The sequence below is a fragment of the Nerophis lumbriciformis genome, linkage group LG36 (assembly GCF_033978685.3).
Source record: "Nerophis lumbriciformis linkage group LG36, RoL_Nlum_v2.1, whole genome shotgun sequence".
Lineage (NCBI taxonomy): Eukaryota > Metazoa > Chordata > Actinopteri > Syngnathiformes > Syngnathidae > Nerophis > Nerophis lumbriciformis.
Window position 1 is genome coordinate 25,868,956 of NC_084583.2, and position 24,492 is coordinate 25,893,447.

A 24,492-nucleotide genomic window follows, 5' to 3' on the forward strand; every position below is an offset into this window, starting at 1 on the left:
AGTGGTTTTCTGAAGTGTTCCTGAGCCCATGTGGTGATATCCTTTATAGATTGATGTCGGTTTTTGATACAGTGCCGTCTGAGGGATGGAAGGTCACGGTCATTCAATGTTGGTTTCCGGCCATGCCGCTTACGTGGAGTGATTTCTCCACATTCTCTGAACCTTTTGATGATATTATGGAGCGTAGATGTTGAAATCCCTACATTTCTTGCAATTGCACTTTGAGAAACGTTGTTCTTAAACTGTTTGACTATTTGCTCATGCAGTTGTGGACAAAGGGGTGTACCTCGCCCCATTCTTTCTTGTGAAAGACTGAGCATTTTATGGGAAGCTGTTTTTATACCCAATCATGGCACCCACCTGTTCCCAATTAGCCTGCACACCTGTGGGATGTTCCAAATAAGTGTTTGATGAGCATTCCTCAACTTTATCAGTATTTATTGCCACCTTTCCCAACTTCTTTGTCACGTGTTGCTGGCATCAAATTCTAAAATTAATGATTATTTGCAAAAAAAAAAAAGTTTATGAGTTTGAACATCAAATATGTTGTCTTTGTAGCATATTCAACTGAATATGGGTTGAAAATAATTTGCAAATCATTGTATTCCGTTTATATTTACATCTAACACAATTTCCCAACTCATATGGAAACGGGGCTTGTAGTAAAGCAGACTTAAAGTGGGCGTGACTGCGACCTAAAGTGGGTGCGACTTAGGGTAGTTCCGCGCAGCTGCAGTTGGATATACTTGCATTTTCTCAGAACACCAGGCCTAGCCAAGATTAATGATGGATTTTTTATGTGCAAAATATGTTTTTGTTTTTTTAATGACACAGCATCTCAACTTAAAACTTTTAGCAACATTAAACAAGACACTAAGCACTGGCACAGACCTACAAATGTACATACTTTAATGTATTATTATCCAAGCTCAGTTGGATTATTCCTATTTAACTCTAGTCTTTTTTATGCAATCAAACAAGATTTAAAAAGAGAAAAAAAGACAACATTATCTTACCATCATTTACTTATAGTAGGCAATCTTAACATTCAGCAAACCAGTAGAGTAGCGGTCAATCTTTTTTAATAAGATTCAAAACCTGAATCATTATCCGGTTCATCAATCTGTCCTGGTACTGTTTGTTTGAAAAAACTTCAGAATATTGATGTTTACATTCATCACAAGCTCAGGCCGGCTGGTGCAGAAGGAAAGCTCAGGTCGGCTGACGCAGCTGCTGCCTCTCTGTTGGACTACGATACTGCACATTACTTTCAAGATATTTTCTTTCCCTGCTCAAAAGTCAAATTGAGGTTGGTGGCTTTTCAGAAAGCCCCTTAACGCCGACCCTCCCTCCATGTCTTCTTCTGTATTATTTAGGCAGACTTCCATTGTGTGATATCAGGGAGTAGTCTGTCATCTGTACAGGTCAAATATATTTGAAATAGAGGGCAAGAGGCACTAAAAGGTTTATCCAGCACATAAATTGACACACCCTAGCTTGCTGTGTCCTCACCCCACTGCAACCGTGGTAACACTGTTTTGGACTTTGAACGGGTGTCACCGGTTACTTTGGAAAAGACAGCAGAGATACGATCTGTGTACAGGCAAGATAAACACGCAACTGCAAGTTGAAAAAGTATGAAATCATGCAGTTCACATACAGATTGACTCTAATAACTTGTGACTAAGGGCTATACAAATAACATTTGATTGATTGATTGGTCATTGTGCAGTCGGACAGCTGTCGTTTTTAAATCTGGTTTTGCCTGATAGACTGGGCCCGGGAAGCGCATTCTTTGATGGAAGACGCTGAATGTTTTTTCCAAAAATATCTGGCTGCTCTCTTTTCTCAGAAGTTTTCCCAATGGATTATTAAAGAATAGCAGCACAATTGCACTCCTTACGATATATTTATTCTACATGTAAAGCGACTTTGGGTACTTAGAAAAGCGCTATATAAATCCCAGGTATTATTATTATTATTATTATTATATTTAAAAGCTCATTCCTTTTCACATCTAGTTACTACCACCCACACTCGTTTTTCAAGATGTACAACTCTTCAGGGTAGAAAGGTGGATATTTCTTTAACAACTAGAAGTTAAAGCCCTTCCTTTGTTGGTGAGGGGATTTGGCCTCAATGTGTACTTTTAAATTGGGTCAAAGAACAAGAAAGTTATTATGTCACAACAAAGGATGAACTTTTTGTATGTCATCCAGGAAACACTGATACAAACTATTTAAAATGTTATTATTAACATTATCATTATTAGTAGGAGTGTAACGGTACACAAAAATTTGGGTTCGGTGCGTACCTCGGTTTAGAGGTCAAGGTTCGGTTCATTTTCGGTACAGTAAGAAAACAACAAAATATACATTTTTGGGTTATTATTTACCAAATTTGCAAAATCTTTCACCAAAAATATTTTTCTTAGTGGAATATTTGATGTGAAGTAATGGGAACCTTGGGTAGGTCAATAATTCATAAAAACATTGATTTTGATTCAATATTATGTTTTCAGCAATGACAGTTTGAAAGAAAAAAAACAGCTTTGTTTTATTAGTCAACATTGCAACTTTTTCTAAATGACATTTAACCTTTAAGCTTTTCTATTTCACTTTTGTTATGTTAATAGTATTTTTAGAATGTGCCGTGGGCCTTTAAAACATTAGCTGTGGCCTCCGGGGCACACTTTAGACACCCCTGCTATAGATAATAAAAAATAGGAATATGGAAACGGGGTTTGTATATTCTAATGTCCAATAGTTGGGTAGTATACTAATACAGGAAATGTATAAACATTTCCTACACATAACGCTCCGTTTTTTGGTTAATGGCTGTCGTGGCACAAGTATATTTGTGTTTTGTACCACTTGTGTGGCTTAACAAGGTGACCATTCTCGATAGTGCTTGTTTTGTGCAGATGTACCTAATGAAGTGTCTGAGGCAGACTTAAGAGTGCAATGTGGCAGACAAAGTGAGGAATTGTACTCACCACCCTTGTACTGGACGGGGATGTGTTCAGTTGACAGCTCATGCTCGCTTCGTACACCAATGAGCAACGGACTTCCTCTCCTGTTGGCAAGCAGAGAAGATTGGTAGAATATAAGAGGTTTTTTTGGTCTATCAATTGTTATTTGCCTGTCTTAACACAAGCTTGCCCCTCCTATTATCAACCAAACATTAAAGTCATAAATGTTCCCTATTGAGCTTTGTTCATAGTTCCTGTTAACACCGTTTTCTGATTGGCTACTAATGAAATCCTGTTTCTGATTGGCAGTGGGGGTGACAAAGGTGCAGCTGTAGTTCACAGGTATGACTGACCAGAAGGTAAACACAGCATCCATCTAAATGAAAACACTTCATGTCAAGTTATTGAAGAAGACAGAACCCCTTAAGGGCCTCTCCCCTCCCTTGTAGTATTTGTAGGGCTGGATCAGCCTTTTCTCTCTCTATAGTTAAGAGTCCTTCGGGTCTCGGCTCTACTGACGCAAGCCGGTTGGTTGTTTTAAGGGGTGTGGGGCTTGCAAACAGAAACATGTGGTCGTCATCCAGTACAATATTTACCCTGAGGGAGGGAAGAAAGGGGAAGCCAATGGATGACAGAAAAGTGAGATGTGTTGATGGAAAAAGAGACGACAGGAGAACAATAGAGTGAGAACAAAAGTTTGAAAATAGATATTTGAAGACCAAAACAACAGGTGCCGAGTAGCTATACAAACTAGTCTGTGCTTATTTATGATTTCTTTTGGCATTCAGCGTCTCACGCTTCTGCGGATCGTGAAGACAATAGGAAAGACTTTAGACCAGTGTAATCAGATTGTAAGAATAGTAGCAAAACGGTACATTCTCTGTAAATATATACAGTACAAGCCAAAAGTTTGGACACACCTTCTCATTTCAATGTGTTTTCTTTATTTTCATTGTAGATTGTCACTGAAGGCATCATAACTATGACATGTGAAGCATACTTGCCAACCCTCCCGGATTTTCCGGGAGACTCCCGAAATTCAGCGCCTCTCCCGAAAGGGAGGCCACACCCCCTCCCAATGTTGTTGTAATATATTGAGTTGGAGGCAATAAACAGGCGAGGTGATGAAGTACGTCTCTTTACTGTAGACTTCAGAACAGACTCACACACTTGACGTCAGGTGCGCAACACCACGTAAATCGTTGGCCAACCAAAAAGTAACCCCAGTACGCTATAGCCAACATTCACCAGGAGATGGCAACAGACAAACATAGATCACTCTATTACATTACTCCCCTTTTAAATGTAGAAGTTACTCAAAAGAAATAAACAACCCAACCAAAAAAATGCAGCAGCTCAATTAAAAAACTGTACTTAAGCCACATTCTTTTCTTTTTTTTTTAGTACTGAACTCTTAACCCTCATTTGTAAACAATAACATGCTTATTATACAAACAGTATTTGTACACCTTTAACACAGATTTTTATACTGTCTTCAGAGATTCAGTTTTTTTGGTGGTACTCGAAACCTTTCTGGGTACCTGCGGATCACTAGTGGGGTTTTTGTTGTGGGTGATCTGGGTTCTGATGATGGCAACTCAGCAGCCATTGAATCTGGTTCAATGATGAGACTAGTTTGTGTCTGACTCACTGATGGTCCTGATGATGGAACTGAAACAGCACTGTCCAGTTGTACTGATGGCACATTTTCTGCAACTGGTGGAGACTAGATAACTGGCAGTCTCTCCATGTTTTCTCGCCATGGTAACATGTGATCCACATGCACTGTGTGCTGTCTCTGTCCCTCTTGATAGATTTATATATATATAAAAATACTTCACTTTCAGTGAATTCTAGCTATATATATATATATATATATATATATATGTATATATATATATATTTATTTTATTTTATATATGTATATATATATGAAATACTTGACTTGGTGAATTCTAGCTGTAAATATACTCCTCCCCTCTTAGCCACGCCCCCAACCACGCCCCCTCCCCACCTCCCGAAATCGGAGGTCTCAAGGTTGGCAAGTATGATGTGAAGTGAAAACCATTTCAGGTGACTACCTCTTGAAGCTCATGGAGAGAATGCCAAGAGTGTGCAAAACAGTAATCAGAGCAAAGGGTGGCTATTTTGAAGAAACTAGAATACAAAACATGTTTTCAGTTATTTCACCTTTTTTTGTTAAGTACATAACTCCACATGTGTTCATTTATAGTTTTGATGTGACAATCTACAATGTAAATAGTCATGAAAATAAAGAAAACACATTGAAATGAGAAAGTTTGTCCAAACGTTTGGCCTGTACTATATATCAAATATAATCTTCCTTTTTCAAAGTTTTCAGATTACCAGAAGCACAAACTTCCCAGCTGATACCAGTACAAATGTAGACTATCACATTCCATTGAAAAACATCCACTGTTATTACAGGACAGCATCCCCAATAAAAATAAAACAGTACTCAATTTAGCACATTTATTAAGACAATATGTGCTCTTTGTAGACTTACTTTCAGAGAAACATGAATCTACACTGCTTTTTAAGCTGTACACCGACTACTCTAACTCATTTCCATAATATAATCCCTTGACACAAATAAATAGTTGCTAAATGTGTGGGGTGAAACACAATACAACTACACTGGAATTCTGTAGTACTTCCCTCAGGCAATTGTGTAAATGTTGAGAAAGACCAAAGACAAAGTAAAGAAATGACATGAAGACTAGAAACATTGTTATTAATACATTACAGCACATCATAGCAATGCCCAGACACCATGTCAAATGCCTCAGGGGGGCTGTGAGTCTAAAATGTACACATAGAATGGTCATATTTAGTTTGAGGAAAGTAACCAACCTGCCTGAACTGGTTCAACACTGTTTGAATATCCAATACCTTCCAAAACAAAAACCAGAAATAAGAAATGTGTTGAGGTAATATCGGACCGCCAATAAATGCTTTAAAAAGTAATATCGTAAATGATCGGTATCGGTTTCAAGATTATCGGTATCGGTTTCCGAAAGTAAAATTTGTGACTTTCTAAAACGCCGCTGTGTACACGGACGCAGGAAGATGTACAGAGCGCCAAATGAATCCTTGAAGGCGCTGCCTTTGCGTACTGACCCAGTCACATCATATCTACGGCTTGAGCTTCATCTGGTGCACAAATAGACTAATAGTCTGGACTGACTGAAGCTGTTTTATTTATGTTTTGTGCCTTTTTCCCCCATGCACTTTAAAAGGATGGCTGTGTTATCTGAAGCAGTTTTTTATTTTTGTGCCTTTCTTGTTTTTATTTGCACATTTTTAAGTATTACCTGCCAACTTTTGAAATCAGAAAAACCTAGTCCTGGTGGGGGGTTCAGGCTTCGCCCCCCGACGCAAAATGATTGATTGCATTCAGACAGGTTAAAATGTTGCTAAAACCATCACTTTTCTATCAGTCACAGTGACTTTTCAAAACAAAAATATTACAGCAAAAATCATATGGGTTGATTGACATGTTTATTCTGTAAGCTAACTTCAATAGTTTGAAATTATTTTGATAGTTAATGCCAGTTATCCTGTCAACCTTTCACAAGACTTCCATTTGTTCATTGAAAGTATAAACACTTTTTACAGTAAACAAATGGTAAAACAGTACTAAACAATTCCATTAAAAAAAAATTGGTGTCATTATTAACTTTCTGTCCAAGCTTGTATAATCTACTGCCTTGTTCAATTGTCAAAAATATTCTGTGCCTAAAATTCACATTTCTATCACAATTATCATACTGTAAACATGGTAAGCTAACTTCATTAAAATTAATAGTCCTGTCAATAGCATGGAATTACAATTCAAATGTAGTTTTTTTGTAAGCCTTTCAAAAGAATTCAAAATATGAAAAATTCATGAAAATTAATTGAAGCCATCAGACACTTGAAAAGTGGCACATCACATCTCTAATGTAATCATTTGAACTTTTCAACAGAAATAGCACTGCAAAAATATTAAGGACATACTTCTGTATTTTGGTAGTTATGCTGTCAACATTTAACAAGATTTCTTCAACTTGGACTTGAAAGCATAAATAGTATAAACACTTTTAACAGTATAACAGTACTAAACAATTCCAATAGATAACATTGGTGTCATTACCTTTTTGTGGCTAAAATCCGAAAAACGTTGAAAGATTTCCACTTGTATCGCTAGCAACGGCATTAGACTTGTGTTTTTTTGTCCCAACGTGGTCTTTTACATCGCTAATTCCTCCGTGTCCGATCGAAAAATCTTGTCTGCACAAGGTGCAATTGGCGTAGTTTTCACCCTTTTTGGAACGGATAATTATTCCCGGATAGGCTTTTGAATATTCTTCACGGAATGACTGCAGTTTTCTTTTCGGTTTAAGACTCGTTTGCGATTTTTCTCCGGCTGATTCCATGATCGTTCGCTCGTTTGGAAACAATGGCAACTGGTGCCTCGTGCTTGGCAGCGGTGCTATAAATAGCCTCGCGCATGGCATTCGGAATGGCTCGATAGGAAGTTACGGGAAGCAGTGTCGATTGTCATTGTTGTTACGCGATTTTGTGAATAAAACTTAAAAAAAAATTATTTTTTTTAATGAATGAAAAACCGTATTTTTTATCACTGCAACCGTAACCCGGAATAGGTTGATGAAAACCGTACTAATTACGGGAAAACCGGAGTAGTTGGCAGGTATGCACGCACTAGCGAATGCAAGCATACTTGATCAACAGTCATACAGGTCACACTGAGGGTGGCCGTATAAACAACTTTAACACTGTTACAAATATGCGCCACACTGTGAACCCACACCAAACAAGAATGACAAACACATTTCGGGAGAACATCCGCACCGTAACACAACATAAACACAACAGAACAAATACCCAGAACCCCTTGCAGATGCTTGTTTTCATTCAGAAAAATCTACCTCTCACACGTGATGACAAGGAGAAAAAGAATTAGCCCACTCTTTGAGCTTCATCTGTTGCACAAATAGACTAATAGTCTGGACTGAGTGAAGCTGTTTTATTTATGTTTCGTGCCTTTTTTCCCCATGCACTTTAAAGGATGGCTGTGTTATCTACTAGTCTAGATTGAAGCAGTTTTATTAATGTTCATGCACTTTAAAGGATGGCTGTGTTATCTACTAGTCTAGACTGAAGCAGTTTTTTTTATTTTTGTGCCTTTTTTGTTTTTATTTGCACATTTTTGTTACTCATACGAATACGTTAAGAACAGGGCAGATTGAGCCCAGTTTATAGTATTGTATTTTTCGGACTATAAGTCACAGGTTTTTTTCATAGTTTGACTTATACTCAGGAATGACTTATGTGTGAAATGATGAACACATTAGCGTAAAATATCAAATAATATTATTGATGTCATTCACGTAAGAGACTAGACGTATAAGATTTCATGGGATTTAGTGACAGATTGTATAGCATGTTCTATATGTTATAGTTATTTGAATGACTCTTACCATAATATGTTACGTTAACATACCAGTTGGTTATTTATGCCTCATATAACGTACACTTATTCAGCCTGTTGCTCACTATTCTTGATTTATTTTAAATTGCCTTTCAAATGTCTATTCTTGCTGTTGGCTTTGATCAAATAAATTTCCCCCAAAAATGCGACTTATACTCCAGTGCGACTTATATACAGGTAAAAGCCAGTAAATTAGAATATTTTGAAAAACTTGATTTATTTCAGTAATTGCATTCAAAAGGTGTAACTTGTACATTATATTTATTCATTGCACACAGACTGATGCATTCAAATGTTTATTTCATTTAATTTTGATGATTTGAAGTGGCAACAAATGAAAATCCAAAATTCCGTGTGTCACAAAATTAGAATATTACTTAAGGCTAATACAAAAAAGGGATTTTTAGAAATGTTGGCCAACTGAAAAGTATGAAAATGAAAAATATGAGCATGTACAATACTCAATACTTGGTTGGAGCTCCTTTTGCCTCAATTACTGCGTTAATGCGGCGTGGCATGGAGTCGATGAGTTTCTGGCACTGCTCAGGTGTTATGAGAGCCCAGGTTGCTCTGATAGTGGCCTTCAACTCTTCTGCGTTTTTGGGTCTGGCATTCTGCATCTTCCTTTTCACAATACCCCACAGATTTTCTATGGGGCTAAGGTCAGGGGAGTTGGCGGGCCAATTTAGAACAGAAATACCATGGTCCGTAAACCAGGCACGGGTAGATTTTGCGCTGTGTGCAGGCGCCAAGTCCTGTTGGAACTTGAAATCTCCATCTCCATAGAGCAGGTCAGCAGCAGGAAGCATGAAGTGCTCTAAAACTTGCTGGTAGACGGCTGCGTTGACCCTGGATCTCAGGAAACAGAGTGGACTGACACCAGCAGATGACATGGCACATGACATGGTTTGGGTTGGTTTGGTTTGCATTTCCTTTGGAAATCGAGGTCCCAGAGTCTGGAGGAAGACAGGAGAGGCACAGGATCCACGTTGCCTGAAGTCTAGTGTAAAGTTTCCACCATCAGTGATGGTTTGGGGTGCCATGTCATCTGCTGGTGTCGGTCCACTCTGTTTCCTGAGATCCAGGGTCAACGCAGCCGTCTACCAGCAAGTTTTAGAGCACTTCATGCTTCCTGCTGCTGACCTGCTCTATGGAGATGGAGATTTCAAGTTCCAACAGGACTTGGCGCCTGCACACAGCGCAAAATCTACCCGTGCCTGGTTTACGGACCATGGTATTTCTGTTCTAAATTGGCCCGCCAACTCCCCTGACCTTAGCCCCATAGAAAATCTGTGGGGTATTGTGAAAAGGAAGATGCAGAATGCCAGACTCAAAAACGCAGAAGAGTTGAAGGCCACTATCAGAGCAACCTGGGCTCTCATAACACCTGAGCAGTGCCAGAAACTCAATCGACTCCATGCCACGCCGCATTAACGCAGTAATTGAGGCAAAAGGAGCTCCAACCAAGTATTGAGTATTGTACATGCTCATATTTTTCATTTTCATACTTTTCAGTTGGCCAACATTTCTAAAAATCCCTTTTTTGTATTAGCCTTAAGTAATATTCTAATTTTGTGACACACGGAATTTTGGATTTTCATTTGTTGCCACTTCAAATCATCAAAATTAAATGAAATAAACATTTGAATGCATCAGTCTGTGTGCAATGAATAAATATAATGTACAAGTTACACCTTTTGAATGCAATTACTGAAATAAATCAAGTTTTTCAAAATATTCTAATTTACTGGCTTTTACCTGTATATTTGTTTTCTTCTTTATTATACATTTTCAGCCGGTGCAACTTATACTCCGGAGCGACTTATACTCCGAAAAATACGGTATACTCTGGACTGAAGCTGTGTGCCTTCATTGTTTTTGTAGCTGTTGTTTTGAGGTATGTTTAAAAAAAAAATGCACTTTGTGACTTCAATAATAAATATGGCAGTGCCATGTTGGCACTTTTTTCCATAACTTGAGTTGATTTATTTTGGAAAACCTTGTTACATTGTTTAATGCATCCAGCGGGGCATCACAACAAAATTAGGCAAAATTCCACGACTATATATATATATCGGTATCGGTAATTAAAAGTGGGAATATCGGATATCGGCAAAAAAGCCATTATCGGACATCCCTAAAAATGTATAAATCACAGCAAAGCATAAGAAGATCGTGAAGAGAATCTGATTGGAAGCTCAGTAGCGATATAGGCTATCTTTAGAACTACACAGGTCATATCAACAATGGCACTGAAAAGATATTGAATCACAAGTTACCGCCCTTCAGGTCTTTTTTTATACCCTTTAAGTCACCATTGCCCTTTGCACCCACTGTCTGTCTGCCTCTCCCATATCTATGACAAATGACTGGAGCAGGAAATATATAAAATCATACAAAAATGAAATTCTACAGTGATTAAACTGAAACAGGAAACTCTCCATTAAAGAGTCACCAACAACTCTGACCCTGGAGGCCCAAGAGAAGGAAGGAAACTATGAGCAGGAGGGAGACGGATGCCAAAGGACAGAGAATGGGAGTCAGGGCCAGATGAAAGAGGGCCGTGGATATTAACCTCTGCTCCTTCTCGGTTTTTAGGCACATCTTTAAGCTCACACAAGCATTCAGATTGAAGTTAGTTTACAAAAGTGTGTGCTTATCATCAATATGACATGTTTTAAAAAAACAAGTGAGCAAAAGATGGGGAAGTGAATCATATTTAGGGTCTCTTTACAAGCATGGCTCATCTCAAACTCTTCAATCCACATGTACTGGATCCTGCAGTGTAATACCACAGCTGTGTGTTTTAGTGTGTTGACCAACCTGGCAGACACGGCCTCTCCTGGGTAATGGCGGCTTTTAAACACCAGAGCAAAGGCTCCCTCCTAAAACAAGAAGAGAAAGATCAATGAGAGTTTACCTTTTAGATGCATAAACAAAACAGTAGCGTTAAAAGGGGAACTAACTGCATGTTTTTGTAATGTTGCCTATATTTTCACAATACTAATGAGCGAAAAGAACATATGTCTTTTTTTCCAATGTATTTTAACTCGTGAATAAACATAAAAGTCAGCTTATGATGGAGCCAATTTGGAGCCATAACATCATTGCGTCTACAAACCCCGTTTCCATATGAGTTGGGAAATTGTGTTAGATGTAAATATCAACGGAATACAATGATTTGCAAATAATTTTCAACCCATATTCAGTTGAATATGCTACAAAGACAACATATTTGATGTTCAAACTTTTTCTGCAAATAATCAATAACTTTAGAATTTGATGGCAGCAACACGTGACAAAGAAGTTGGGAAAGGTGGCAATAAATACTGATAAAGTTGAGGAATGCTCATCAAACACTTATTTGGAACATCCCACAGGTGTGCAGGCTAATTGGGAACAGGTGGGTGCCATGATTGGGTATAAAAACAGCTTCCCAAAAAATGCTCAGTCTTTCACAAGAAAGGATGGGGCGAGGTACACCCCTTTGTCCACAACTGCGTGAGCAAATAGTCAAACAGTTTAAGAACAACGTTTCTCAAAGTGACATTGCAAGAAATTGAGGGATTTCAACATCTACGCTCCATAATATCATCAAAAGGTTGAGAGAATGTGGAGAAATCACTCCACGTAAGCGGCATGGCCGGAAACCAACATTGAATGACCGTGACCTTCCATCCCTCAGACAGCACTGTATCAAAAACCGACATCAATCTCTAAAGGATATCACCACATGGGCTCAGGAACACTTCAGAAAACCACTGTCACTAAATACAGTTGGTCGCTACATCTGTAAGTGCAAGTTAAAGCTCTACTATGCAAAGCCAAAGACATTTATCAAAAACTTCCAGAAACGCCGCCGGCTTCTCTGGGCCCGAGATCATCTAAGATGGACTCATGCAAAGTGGAAAAGTGTTCTGTGGTCTGACGAGTCCACATTTCAAATTGTTTTTAGAAATATTCGACATGGTGTCATCCGGACCAAAGGGGAAGCGAACCATCCAGACTGTTATTGACGCAAAGTTCAAAGGTCAGCATCTGTGATGGTATGGGGGTGTATTAGTGCCCAAGGCATGGGTAACGTACACATCTGTGAAGGCACCATTAATGCTGAAAGGTAAGTACAGGTTTTGGAACATCATATCTTGCCATCTAAGCGCCGTCTTTTTCATGGACGCCCCTGCTTATTTCAGCAAGACAATGCCAAGCCACATTCAGCACGTGTTACAACAGCGTGGCTTCATAAAAAAAAGGGTGTGGGTACTTTCCTGGCCCGCCTGCAGTCCAGACCTGTCTCCCATCGAAAATGTGTGTCGCATTATGAAGCGTAAAATACGACAGTGGAGACCCCCGGACTGTTGAACGACTGAAGCTCTTCATAAAACAAGAATGGGAAAGAATTCCACTTTCAAAGCTTCAACAATTAGTTTCCTCAGTTCCCAATCGTTTATTGAGTGTTGTTAAAAGAAAAGGTGATGTAACACAGTGGTGAACATGCCCTTTCCCAACTACTTTGGCACGTGTTGTAGCCATGAAATTCTAAGTTAATTATTATTTGCAAAAATAAAATAAAGTTTATCAGTTTGAACATCAAATATGTTGTCTTTGTAGCATATTCAACTGAATATGGGTTGAAAAGGATTTGCAAATCATTGTATTCCGTTTATATTTACATCTAACACAATTTCCCAACTCATATGGAAACGGGGTTTGTAAATAAACCATTCAAAAATCGCCAACAATACTCCATTTATATTTCCTGACCTGAATATTAACCAAGTAATAGCAATATTGTTATTATAAGCGCCAAAAATAAAGGGACCTATTTTTAGCTGCGCATTGTCACAGAGAGGGAACTTCCTTATGCTGCTCTATTGACATCATGAGCTGGTGAGCTGCTTTCTCGCCTCAGAGCTCGTGAAAGTTAATTCTATATGATAAATCATGCCTCTCCTGGATAGTGAAATGATGTGGACAAACTGAAAAGTTGGTACACTTAGCCAACTTAGACCTGGAAATGGCGAAAAACACCCAAAAAGACACTTCATTCCACTCCCTTTTTTCTTTGTTTCATCAAAACGGGAATATATCAATTTGTATATCAACATCTTAACAGTGAGAGTAGACAGTGTACAATAAGTGATGATTTATTATGTTTGTTGGCTCTCGTGAAGTCTTCAGTGAGTAGTAATCAGTAGAAGTGGGAATCTTTGGCATCTCACTATTCGATTACCATTCAGGAACTACGATTCGATTGATGCAACTTTAATTTATATATGCATCGATGCAGTTTTACATTTCTTTTCGTTTCACTAAATAAGCATTTGACACTTGCAACTTTAAAAACAGTGCATTTGTAATAAGAAACAGTTGAATTCATTCCCATATTTATTAAATTAATAGAAATGTTTGCAAAACTGGAACATAAGTGCCCTAAAATAAAGGAGCTGGTTGGATCTCTCGGTGAGCTGTCTCGCTGCAGTCAGGCACATTTTACAACTGTCCATAATACTTATTTTACAATAAATCAATCAATTATCGATCATTGACGTTTACTAATCGATTTTAAAATAGTCCATGTCCGACTTGTGATGCATTTAAAAATAGATTATTTCCCCTACCTATACTAATCAGTGATGTTGTTGAAGGAAAAAAACAACCTTGTGATGCTTTTGTGATATTAATTGGCCGCCGTATGCTTACAATGAACAAAAAAGTTAAATATGACATGTTATTGTGAATGTGCCTGTTCCTATGACTTATATACACTTACAGCATGATGGATGAAGTGTTTGGATGCTTTTAAGCGATTTATAGGCATAATAGAGTGACTCCATTGTAATAATAATAATAATAATAATAGATTTTATTTGTAAAAAGCACTTTACATTGAGCAAACAACCTCAAAGTGCTACAGTGTATTTAAAAAAAAAAAAAAAGATAATACAAATAAAGATAAAAAGTAGAACAGCCTAATAGCTAGAACTAGTATGCATGTATCTGAAAAATATATATATTTTTAAAATAAAGCTTTTAAGCCTTTTTTAAAAGCATCCACAGTCTGTGGTGCCCTCAGGTGGTCAGGGAGAGCAGACTTTTGCTCGCATTTATTTACTAGTTAGAATGCATACAAAAATAAAAAGGTGTGCTTGTCTTACATAAGGATTGTGAATTCCCAAAAAAGTGAAGTTCAGCTTTTAGCCTGTAGTCTTACAGTACACGAGACAAAGTGACCCCATAATAAAGAGAGAAGTAGAGTATGCATTAAAGAGTGGGTTTACAGGGAAATAGGACTTCTATTGTGTAACCTCTGCTGTGTTTTGAAAGGACTGGTGTGATCAAGAGTATAACTGGATGAGTTTGTGTGTGTGGTTTTACAGAGCGGCGGGCGGGTACGTTTTGTCTGTGAGGTCTAACTGTCTGTTTCCCATTACTCCAAATAACGCAGAGTACCGACATCCCAGTCACACCCAAAAGTGGGAGACGTTTAAAAGTCACGTAATGTAAAACACGGTATTGATGAGGTTAGCCGTGTGATGCTTTCAATGTGACATTATTTTGTGATGGTTCACTCGAATAGGCAGGAAGTTGAAACACACACACACACACACACACACACACACACACACACACACACACACACACACACACACACACACACACACACACACACACACACACACACACACACACACACACACACACACACACACAATTGAGCAACGTGTAGGACCAAACAAAAACACACAATGACGTCACTCGAACAGCCAATAAAAATGTCCACCCTGGAACACAAAACTGAAGACTAACGACAGAGATTACATGTGAGCTGCTCACCAGCTGCTGAATGACTCTCTCCACCAGCGTGGAGAAGCTGATGCTGTCGTCCTCTCGGTTGTCGTAAACATATTTGATCAACTTTGGGATCACTTCTGTGTCCGTCTCGGACTCAAATTCATATCCTTTGGTGATCTGAGGACAGTAGGACACATGATATGCATTGCGCAATGAAATAGAAAAGTCGACTGTGAGCCTCCCCCAGAGACATGCACAGTGGCAGCCTCACATACTCTTTGAAAAACTGCTTTTCTGGAGTAATGTTGGTTGGTTGAAAAGGATTTTGAACATGTATACAATATCAATATGATATATCACATATTCACATATTTTCTTTACAAAATGTCCAAAAAGGTAGGAAGAAGCAAGGCTTATCTAACCTAACCCTTTCTCTTCATAGCAATTATGAACACATACTTCCTGTTCTCAATTGACATCAATGTGTTCTGAATACATCAGTTCTTCTCGTAAGTAGTTCAATCAGTTAGGATTCACTTGTTGAGATAGATATTTCATTTTCAATAAATTCATGACATTTATCATCATTTTTCTTCTTTATACTTTGTAAACACGTCATTTGAACCGCCTTTTAAACTGGATCATATTAGTACATTGTAAGCCTGAAACGACGCGTCGACGTAGTCGACGTCATCGACGTCATCGGTTACGTAAATACGTCGACGCCGTTTTTGTGCGTTGGCGCGTCGCATATTTACGTCACACTACTTTACTGTCATGGCGGAGCGCAAAGCAGACGATGCGAGCGAGGGGACAAAAGCACGCCAAAAGTCGTCAAAAGTGTGGGAGTATTTCAATAAACGGCCTAATAATGTTGTTGTATGCACACTGTGTCGAGCGGAAATGGCCTATCATAGCAGCACAACGGCTATGAACGAACATTTGAAAAGAAAACCCCCGACAGCGTTCTTGCCATCACCATCAACAAGTCAATCGTCCGCGTGCGTATACGTTGTCATTATTACACAAAAACATGAATGTGTCATTTGTATCTGCGTTGTAAATTCATAAACTAAAGCACCGTTTCGCTCTGAGAGGCGCGTTTGGTGTGCCTGTTCAGTGTTTACAAAGACGCGCTCCTCTTTAACGCTGTGGAGAGGCGGCGAGCGAGCGGCGAGGCGGGGCGCGCCGGGAGCGACGCCGCAATCGTGCCCAGGTGCGCGATCCGCGCAGTTGGAAGAGAAAAGACTTTGTGTAAAATTAAAAGATTGTAAACCTGGCAAAGCCGTCTGGCGTTCAGTCTGTCGGTCCTGAAAGAACCCCACGGCACAAGACGTGTCACAAACGCTAACGTTAATTAGTTGTGCAAATACCTTTTACAAGATTAACAGTTACATGTACTATGTACAAACCAACAATTAACTTTCACTTTAATCATACTATCATTGTTGTGTTATTAAGCAAAATAAGCAATACTTTTACTTTTGTTGAAATGTTTACACTGTACACTTTTTTGTATTGGATGTTTAGCTTTATTTTTGCACATTTTAGCAAATAAGCAATACTTTTACTTTTGTTGAAATGTTTACACTTGTTACAGAATATTTCCGTTTTGCACTTTTTTGTATTGGATGTTTATCTTTATTTTTGCACATTTTAAAGCAAAATAAGCAATACTTTTACTTTTGAAATGCTTATACTATTCCAGAATATTAAGATTTGCACTGGATGTTTACTTTTATATTTGCACATTAAAAAGCAAATAAGCTACTTTTAATTTTGTTAAATGTTAAAAGTTTTAAATGTTTACATTGTTACAGAATATTTTGTCATGTTGTTGTCAATGTTGACTGAGTGGCCATACTTTTTTTTTTGTAAATAAAAGCCATGCCTTTTGAAAAAACTGGCCTACATTTATTTTTTCCTCTTCATTTTAAATTTTAAAAAAAATCGGTAAAAGGAAAAATAATCTATAGATTAATCGAAAAAAATAATCTATAGATTAACCGATTAATCGAAAAAATAATCTATAGATTAATCGATAGAAAAATAATCGTTAGCTGCAGCCCTAGTACATTGTTTGATTTCTTCATTTAATGCAATCATGTATTTATGGAATTGTCTTACTCTGTTCATTCACAAGTAGTTTTTACTTGTATTTATTTTTCTAAAGCAGCTGCACCTTCCCTTTGTGTTATCACAGTTTAAAATCTCTTTACTAGACAACAACCATATACAGTAACAGACATTCCGGAAAAATAAAATGACTTACCAAATAGGCCTTCAGTTCCTTGTAATTGGTGATGATGCCGTTGTGGATCACAACAAACTCTGGTGGTGATGACAATGAAAAGATTAGCCAAATGGGGGCCAAAGGTAAAAAGTGAGTGTGAGCCATGCTGTGATAAGATTGTCATAATAACACTTAAGTCATACATGTCAACGAGATTTTGCTTGAGCTTTGTCCAGCGGCATAGAAACTGCATTGATGTGCAGGTTGACAATAGTTTTGGCATTGTCAGGACGATGGCGAATAGAGGGACGTGGGGGTGGGAACAGTCAGATGTCTGATGGGTGTTACGTTGATGTTGCAGCAATGCAATGTCCAGAGCACAATTATTGAGGTGGTGAAGAGTGAGGTAATAAGATGGTCCAGGCTGTTCATTTAGCAGTCTCACAGCCTGGGGATACAGACTGTGAGACATTCTGGTGGTCTGGTACCTCCTTCCAGAGGGTAGCAGGTTGAAGAGGCCATGTGCTGGGTGTTATCTGTCCTTCAGGATGTTGTGTACTCGCTTTAGGCAGCGAGTTGTGTACATGGCACTCATCTCTGGGAGTATCGTCCTTGTCATTTTCCCCGCCGCTTTAACCACTCGCTGTTGGTTGGCTTTAGTGCAGCTAGTAAACCACACTAAAAAGCTGTAAGTGAGGACACTGCTGATGGCACAGTTGTAAAAGTTGACCATTGATTTCTGCGGAATGTTTGCGCATTTTAGTTTCCTACATTGTTGGGCCTTTCCGACTGTAGAAGCAGTGTTAATGTCCCAGCATAGATCTTCTGTTATGTTCACCCCTAAGAATTTGAAATGCTTTACCCTTTCTACGAGATTGTTATTAATTAAAAGTGGAGGGTGTTTCTTCTGCCCTTTCCTGTGGAAGTCTACAATTAGTTCTTTGGTTTTGTTAGTGTTAAGAACCAAGTTATTGTTAGCACACCATGAAGCCAGCTGTTGGACCTCCGCTCATTTCTTATTCTAACGGAGTCTGCATTTGTATTCAACATAGGCTGTTACAATTGAGGGAGGCGATGCATGACCACAAAATAACATCTGACACACATCTAGTTATTAACAAACATACCCCCCAAAAAAATCTACATTTTTTTTTTTTTTAATTCACTCACTGGACACCTGCAGAGTAGGTTTATTTATGTGTCAGTGTGTATCTGTACATGTTATTGTTTTGGAACAGTCGGCACAGATGCGTACAGAGTTTCCGCACAGAACACATTAAGAGAGGGGCAGAAAGTGTAACTGCCTCCTGATATAATCATGCATCTTCTACACAAAGTAGCCTTTGGCTTGAACAGACCTGGGCAAATGAAGGCCCGGGGGCCGCATGCGGCCTGTTAAGCTTTTCAATCTGGCCCGCCGGACATTCCCAAATCATTTTTTTAGATCTTTAAGATGTAAAGTGTAGCTGCCATTATGATGTTTTCTAATGAGCGTAAGTCTTCAACTATACAAAGTATTTCAATGGTTGGAATCTGCGCTTTTGCATGATATACTAGCTACTATGGTCATCTAAATAGTTACTATGGTCATCTAATTAGTTACTATGGTAATATAAGTCACAGCAGCTCAGACGACGGCCCAAGCAGTGTGGGTGGGGAGCGTTTCCACAGAGACTAGCTTAAATTTGTGGGTGTCAGGGACAGATGCGGAAGGAGATTTTTCCAACAAAGTTCTAAAGCTTAGTGATGTATCAGATGTATCAGATTGTAGGTGGGTTTTTTTAATTTTTTGCCCTTTGTGTTCATATATCGCTGTGTTTGTTGCATTTTTGTTGCGTTTCGCTTGATTGTAAAATATGTCGATAGAGAGGGGGTGTGACGTACAAATGTTTTCAATATTCAGTGTTTTATCGTTCATAGTTAACATTGTAAACCCCACATTTTTTATTTTCATGTACATTCTGGGTGTCTCATTCAGTAAAAAAAATGTAAATTCCATTCCGTTTTTAAGGCGGTCTGTCATAACGTTTTTAGTATTCAGACATTATTGTGAGGTTTTGTATTAGTGTTCCTAAAAATATATATACCGGCCCCCAGACACATTTTTTTCTCTAAATAATTGCACAGGCCTGGGCTAGAGGGAGTCATGCCTAACTATTAGGGCTGCAAATCTTTTGCTGTCCCACGATTCGATTCAATATGGATTCTTGGGGTCACGATTTGATTATAAATCAATTTTTTTCGATTCAACGCGATTCTCGATTCAAAAAACTATATTTTCCCGATTGAAAAGGATTGTCTATTCATTCAATACATAGGATTTCAGCAGGATCTACCCCAGGCTGCTGACATGCAAGCAGAGTAAAAAGCTTTTATAATTGTAAAGGACAATGTTTTATCAACTGATTGCAATAATGTACATTTGTTTGAACTATTAAATGAACCAAAAATATGACTTATTTTATCTTTGTGAAAATATTGGACACAGTGTGTTGTCAAGCTTATGAGATGTGATGCAAGTGTAAGCCACTGTGACACTATTGTTCTTTTTTTTTTTTTTTATAAACGTCTAATGATAATGTCAATGAGGGATTTTTAATCACTGCTATATTGAAATTGTAACTAATATTGATACTGTTGTTGATAATACTCATTTTTGTTTCACTACTTTTGGTTTGTTCTGTGTGGTGTTTGTGTCTCCTCTCAATTGCTCTGTTTATTGCACTTCTGAGTGTTGCTAGGTCGGGTTTGGTTTTGGAATTGGATTGCATTTTTATGGAGACAGCCCTCGCAAAAATGACTAATGATCTACTGCTAACGATGGATTCTGATGCGTCATCTATGTTGCTGCTTCTTGATCTTAGCGCTGCTTTCGATACCGTCGATCATAATATTTTATTAGAGCGTATCAAAACACGTATTGGTATGTCAGACTTAGCTTTGTCGTGGTTTAACTCTTATCTTACTGACAGGATGCAGTGTGTCTCCCATAATAATGTGACCTCGGACTATGTTAAGGTAACGTGTGGAGTTCCTCAGGGTTCGGTTCTTGGCCCTGCACTCTTTAGTATTTACATGCTGCCGCTAGGCGACATCATACGCAAATACGGTGTTAGCTTTCATTGTTATGCTGATGACAGCCAACTCTACATGCCCCTAAAGCTGACCAACACGCCGGATTGTAGTCAGCTGGAGGCGTGTCTTAATGAAATTAAACAATGGATGTCCGCTAACTTCTTGCAACTCAACGCCAAGAAAACGGAAATGCTGATTATCGGTCCTGCTAAACACCGACATTTATTTAATAATACCACCTTAACATTTGACAACCAAACAATTACACAAGGCGAATCAGTAAAGAATCTGGGTATTATCTTCCACCCAACTCTCTCCTTTGAGTCACACATTAAGAGTGTTACTAAAACAACTCTCTCCTTTGAGTCACACATTAAGAGTGTTACTAAAACAACTCTCTCCTTTGAATCACACATTAAGAGTGTTACTAAAACAACTCTCTCCTTTGAGTCACACATTAAGAGTGTTACTAAAACGGCCTTCTTTCATCTCCGTAATATCGCTAAAATTCGTTCTATTTTATCCACTAGCGACGCTGAGATCATTATTCATGCGTTCGTTACGTCTCGTCTCGACTACTGTAACGTATTATTTTGGGGTCTCCCTATGTCTAGCATTAAAAGATTACAGTTGGTACAAAATGCGGCTGCTAGACTTTTGACAAGAACAAGAAAGTTTGATCATTTTACGCCTATACTGTATATACCTTTATATACATATAAACATATATATATACCTATACTGGCTCACCTGCACTGGCTTCCTGTGCACTTAAGATGTGACTTTAAGGTTTTACTACTTACGTATAAAATACTACACGGTCTAGCTCCGTCCTATCTTGTCGATTGCATTGTACCATATGTCCCGGCAAGAAGTCTGCGTTCAAAGAACTCCGGCTTATTAGTGATTCCCAGAGCCCAAAAAAAGTCTGCGGGCTATAGAGCGTAATCTATTGGGGCTCCAGTACTATGGAATGCCCTCCCGGTAACAATTAGAGATGCTACCTCAGTAGAAGCATTTAAGTCCCATCTTAAAACTCATTTGTATACTCTAGCCTTTAAATAGACCCCCCTTTAGACCAGTTGATCTGCCGTTTCTTTTCTTTTCTCCTCTGCTCCCCTTTTCCTTGAGGGGGGGGGGGGCACAGGTCCGGTGGCCATGGATGAAGTTCTGGCTGTCCAGAGTCGGGACCCGGGGTGGACCGCTCGCCTGTGCATCGGCTGGGAACATCTCTGCGCTGCTGACCCGTCTCCGCTCGGGATGGTGTCCTGCTGGCCCCACTATGGACTGGACTCTTACTATTATGTTGGATCCACTATGGACTGGACTCTCACAATATTATGTCAGACCCACTCGACATCCATTGCTTTCGGTCTCCCATATAGGGGGGGGGGGTTACCCACATATGCGGTCCTCTCCAAGGTTTCTCATAGTCATTCACATCGATGTCCCACTGGGGTGAGTTTTTCCTTGCCCTTATGTGGGCTTTGTACCGAGGATGTCGTTGTGGCTTGTGCAGCCCTTTGAGACACTTGTGATTTAGGGCTATATAAATAAACATTGATTGATTGATGGTATTGCTGTGTATTGTTTTGTTGGACTGATTAATAAAAAAATTAAATAAAATAAAATAAATAAAAATTAAAACAAATAAATAAATAAAAAATCGTTTTTTTTTTTTTTAAATGAGAATCGATACTGAATCGTACAACGTGAGAATCGCGATTTGAATTCAAATCGATTTTTTCACACACCCCTACTAACTATAGTGCCAAGGTGAAGCTAGAGCTTGAAAACCCTCTTTCGTCGTTAACATATCCCATTTAGGAAGACTTTGTCTTTATAAATGAATGTAAGAAGTCAAGTAGATGAGATGAAAGCAGTGTGCTGCCATTATTCTTTTTTCGTCATAAAAAAATAAGGCTCTGCCACACCTGCCTAACCTGACCGCATGCACCTGTTTCAAATACTTCAGTGCTTCGTTTATACGTGACATGACCTATGAACATGGCACACTCAAAGTAAACACTTCACCATGATCACAACAAGAGAAGGTGTGTAAGTAAGTCAATGTGATTTTGCATGTAAAGCTTGTTTTTTTTTAAATCCATTACCGTTATTGTTATCAGAACGATGGGGGTGGCTGTTCAGAGCGCTCGGTTCACCATGTGTGGCCCAGCGAGTGTGTGCCAGGCCGAAATGTGTGCACATTTCCTCATCCAGGTCGAGAAAGTCTTTCTCTAGAAAAAACAAAAGACAACACCGTTCATTTTGTGTGACGTGAAACGACGCTTTACCATTTCAACAAATATATTTCAAATTTGGCGGTACATTACAAAACCAAGGTACATGAACCTACTGTAGAGCTCCTCGTCGAGATTCTTGACCTTGCCTGTCTTCTTGATTAAACAGATGGATTTACCATTCATGTCAGAGTTATCCTTGCTTTTTCCATCCACAGCAATACCTGGGAACAAATGGCAGCCAAGGAAATACAATTTAATAGTGAGGGAGTACATTTATCCCAATCCCCAACAAATTGTCCATCCATCTCATCCATTTTCTACCGCTTGTCCCTTTCGGGGGGTGCTGGAGACTAGCTCAGCTGCATTTGGGCGGAAGGCGATGTACACCCTGGACAAGTCGCCGCCCCCAACAAATTGTATTATCAATAATAACTTGTACTAAGTTAATCAAATAAAGAATGTGGGAAGCTATTTTTTATGACAAAATACAAAGTTAAAGTTAAAAGTTAAAGTACCAATGATTGTCACACACACACTAGGTGTGGCAAGATTATTCTCTGCATTTGACCCATCACCCTTGATCACCCCCTGGGAGGTGAGGGGAGCAGTGGGCAGCAGCGGTGGCCGCGCCCGGGAATCATTTTTGGTGATTTAACCCCCAATTCCAACCCTTGATGCTGAGTGCCAAGCAGGGAGGTAATGGGTCCCATTTTTATAGTCTTTGTTATGACTTGGCCGGGGTTTGAACTCACAACCTACCCATCTCAGGGCGGACACTCTAACCACTAGGCCACTGAGTAGTAAGGCATGTTCCTTTACTAAATAAATATCAGCTAATTATAAAATAAAAATCTGTATTGCTTCAAATAATAAATACACACTATATACGCCTATACTAATGGATCAATTAACCGCTGAGTCTCCTATTGCTTGTATTCCGACACGTGACTTCTTCCCGGAAGTGAAGACCGGTGGTGGTCAACCAAGCTAACGTGGCAATAAGAGTGTCAACTATCTTAGTACAAAAGAGGCTTCAATCTTCCTGCAAAAAGCAGATACGAGCAAAAATGCAAACTATGCAAAATAATCTATCCCTGTACTTTATCAAAAAAGATTTGTCGAGTGATAAAGGATTACCGTATTATTCGGACTATAAGTCGCTCCGGAGTATAAATCGCACCGGCCGAAAATGCATAATCAATAAGGAAAAAAACATATAAGTCGCATTTTTGGGGGAATTGTATTTGATAAAACCCAACACCAAGAATAGACATTTGAAAGGCAATTTAAAATTAAAGCTGCAAGCAGCGATGGACGGGACCGACTTTGAGGGCTCATAAAATCCAAACCGGAGCAGTAATTAAAACTCTTTCATCAACTTTTAATCAGAAAGGTTCAATCTCTCTCCTGTGCTAATTTGAAGCCGACACGACAAACGCGCTCAGAGGAGATAATGTTTGAAAAAAGGTGACTGTTTTTACACAACTTTTGTTTTGAAGGGGGAATTGCAAACGTCCTGTTGATTTTTGCTGGGGGTTGTCAGTGTATGACATGTAGGTCTAAGTGAGACCTACATAGAGGTGTTTGTTTCATGTCTCTACGACATTCCTACAGGCAGTTTTGTCTGTGTTTTCGTCCTAAGGGGCGCTAGAGCGTA

The 24,492-nt window shown here is 38.9% G+C and overlaps 1 protein-coding gene across 2 annotated transcripts in view; it reads right to left on the reverse strand.

The window, feature by feature from the left end:
* gfpt2 (glutamine-fructose-6-phosphate transaminase 2) overlaps positions 1-24,492 on the reverse strand; it is a 112,542-nt gene that overhangs the window by 23,391 nt on the left and 64,659 nt on the right. For both annotated transcript variants that reach the window (XM_061930021.2, XM_061930020.2), the window contains 6 exons: positions 22,949-23,056; positions 22,704-22,829; positions 17,554-17,612; positions 15,324-15,458; positions 11,310-11,371; positions 2,996-3,075 (listed from right to left, as the gene is read on the reverse strand). In XM_061930021.2, coding sequence (XP_061786005.1) covers positions 2,996-3,075; positions 11,310-11,371; positions 15,324-15,458; positions 17,554-17,612; positions 22,704-22,829; positions 22,949-23,018 — 532 coding nt within the window. In that variant the 5' untranslated portion in view covers positions 23,019-23,056. The remainder of the gene's footprint in view (positions 1-2,995; positions 3,076-11,309; positions 11,372-15,323; positions 15,459-17,553; positions 17,613-22,703; positions 22,830-22,948; positions 23,057-24,492) is intronic.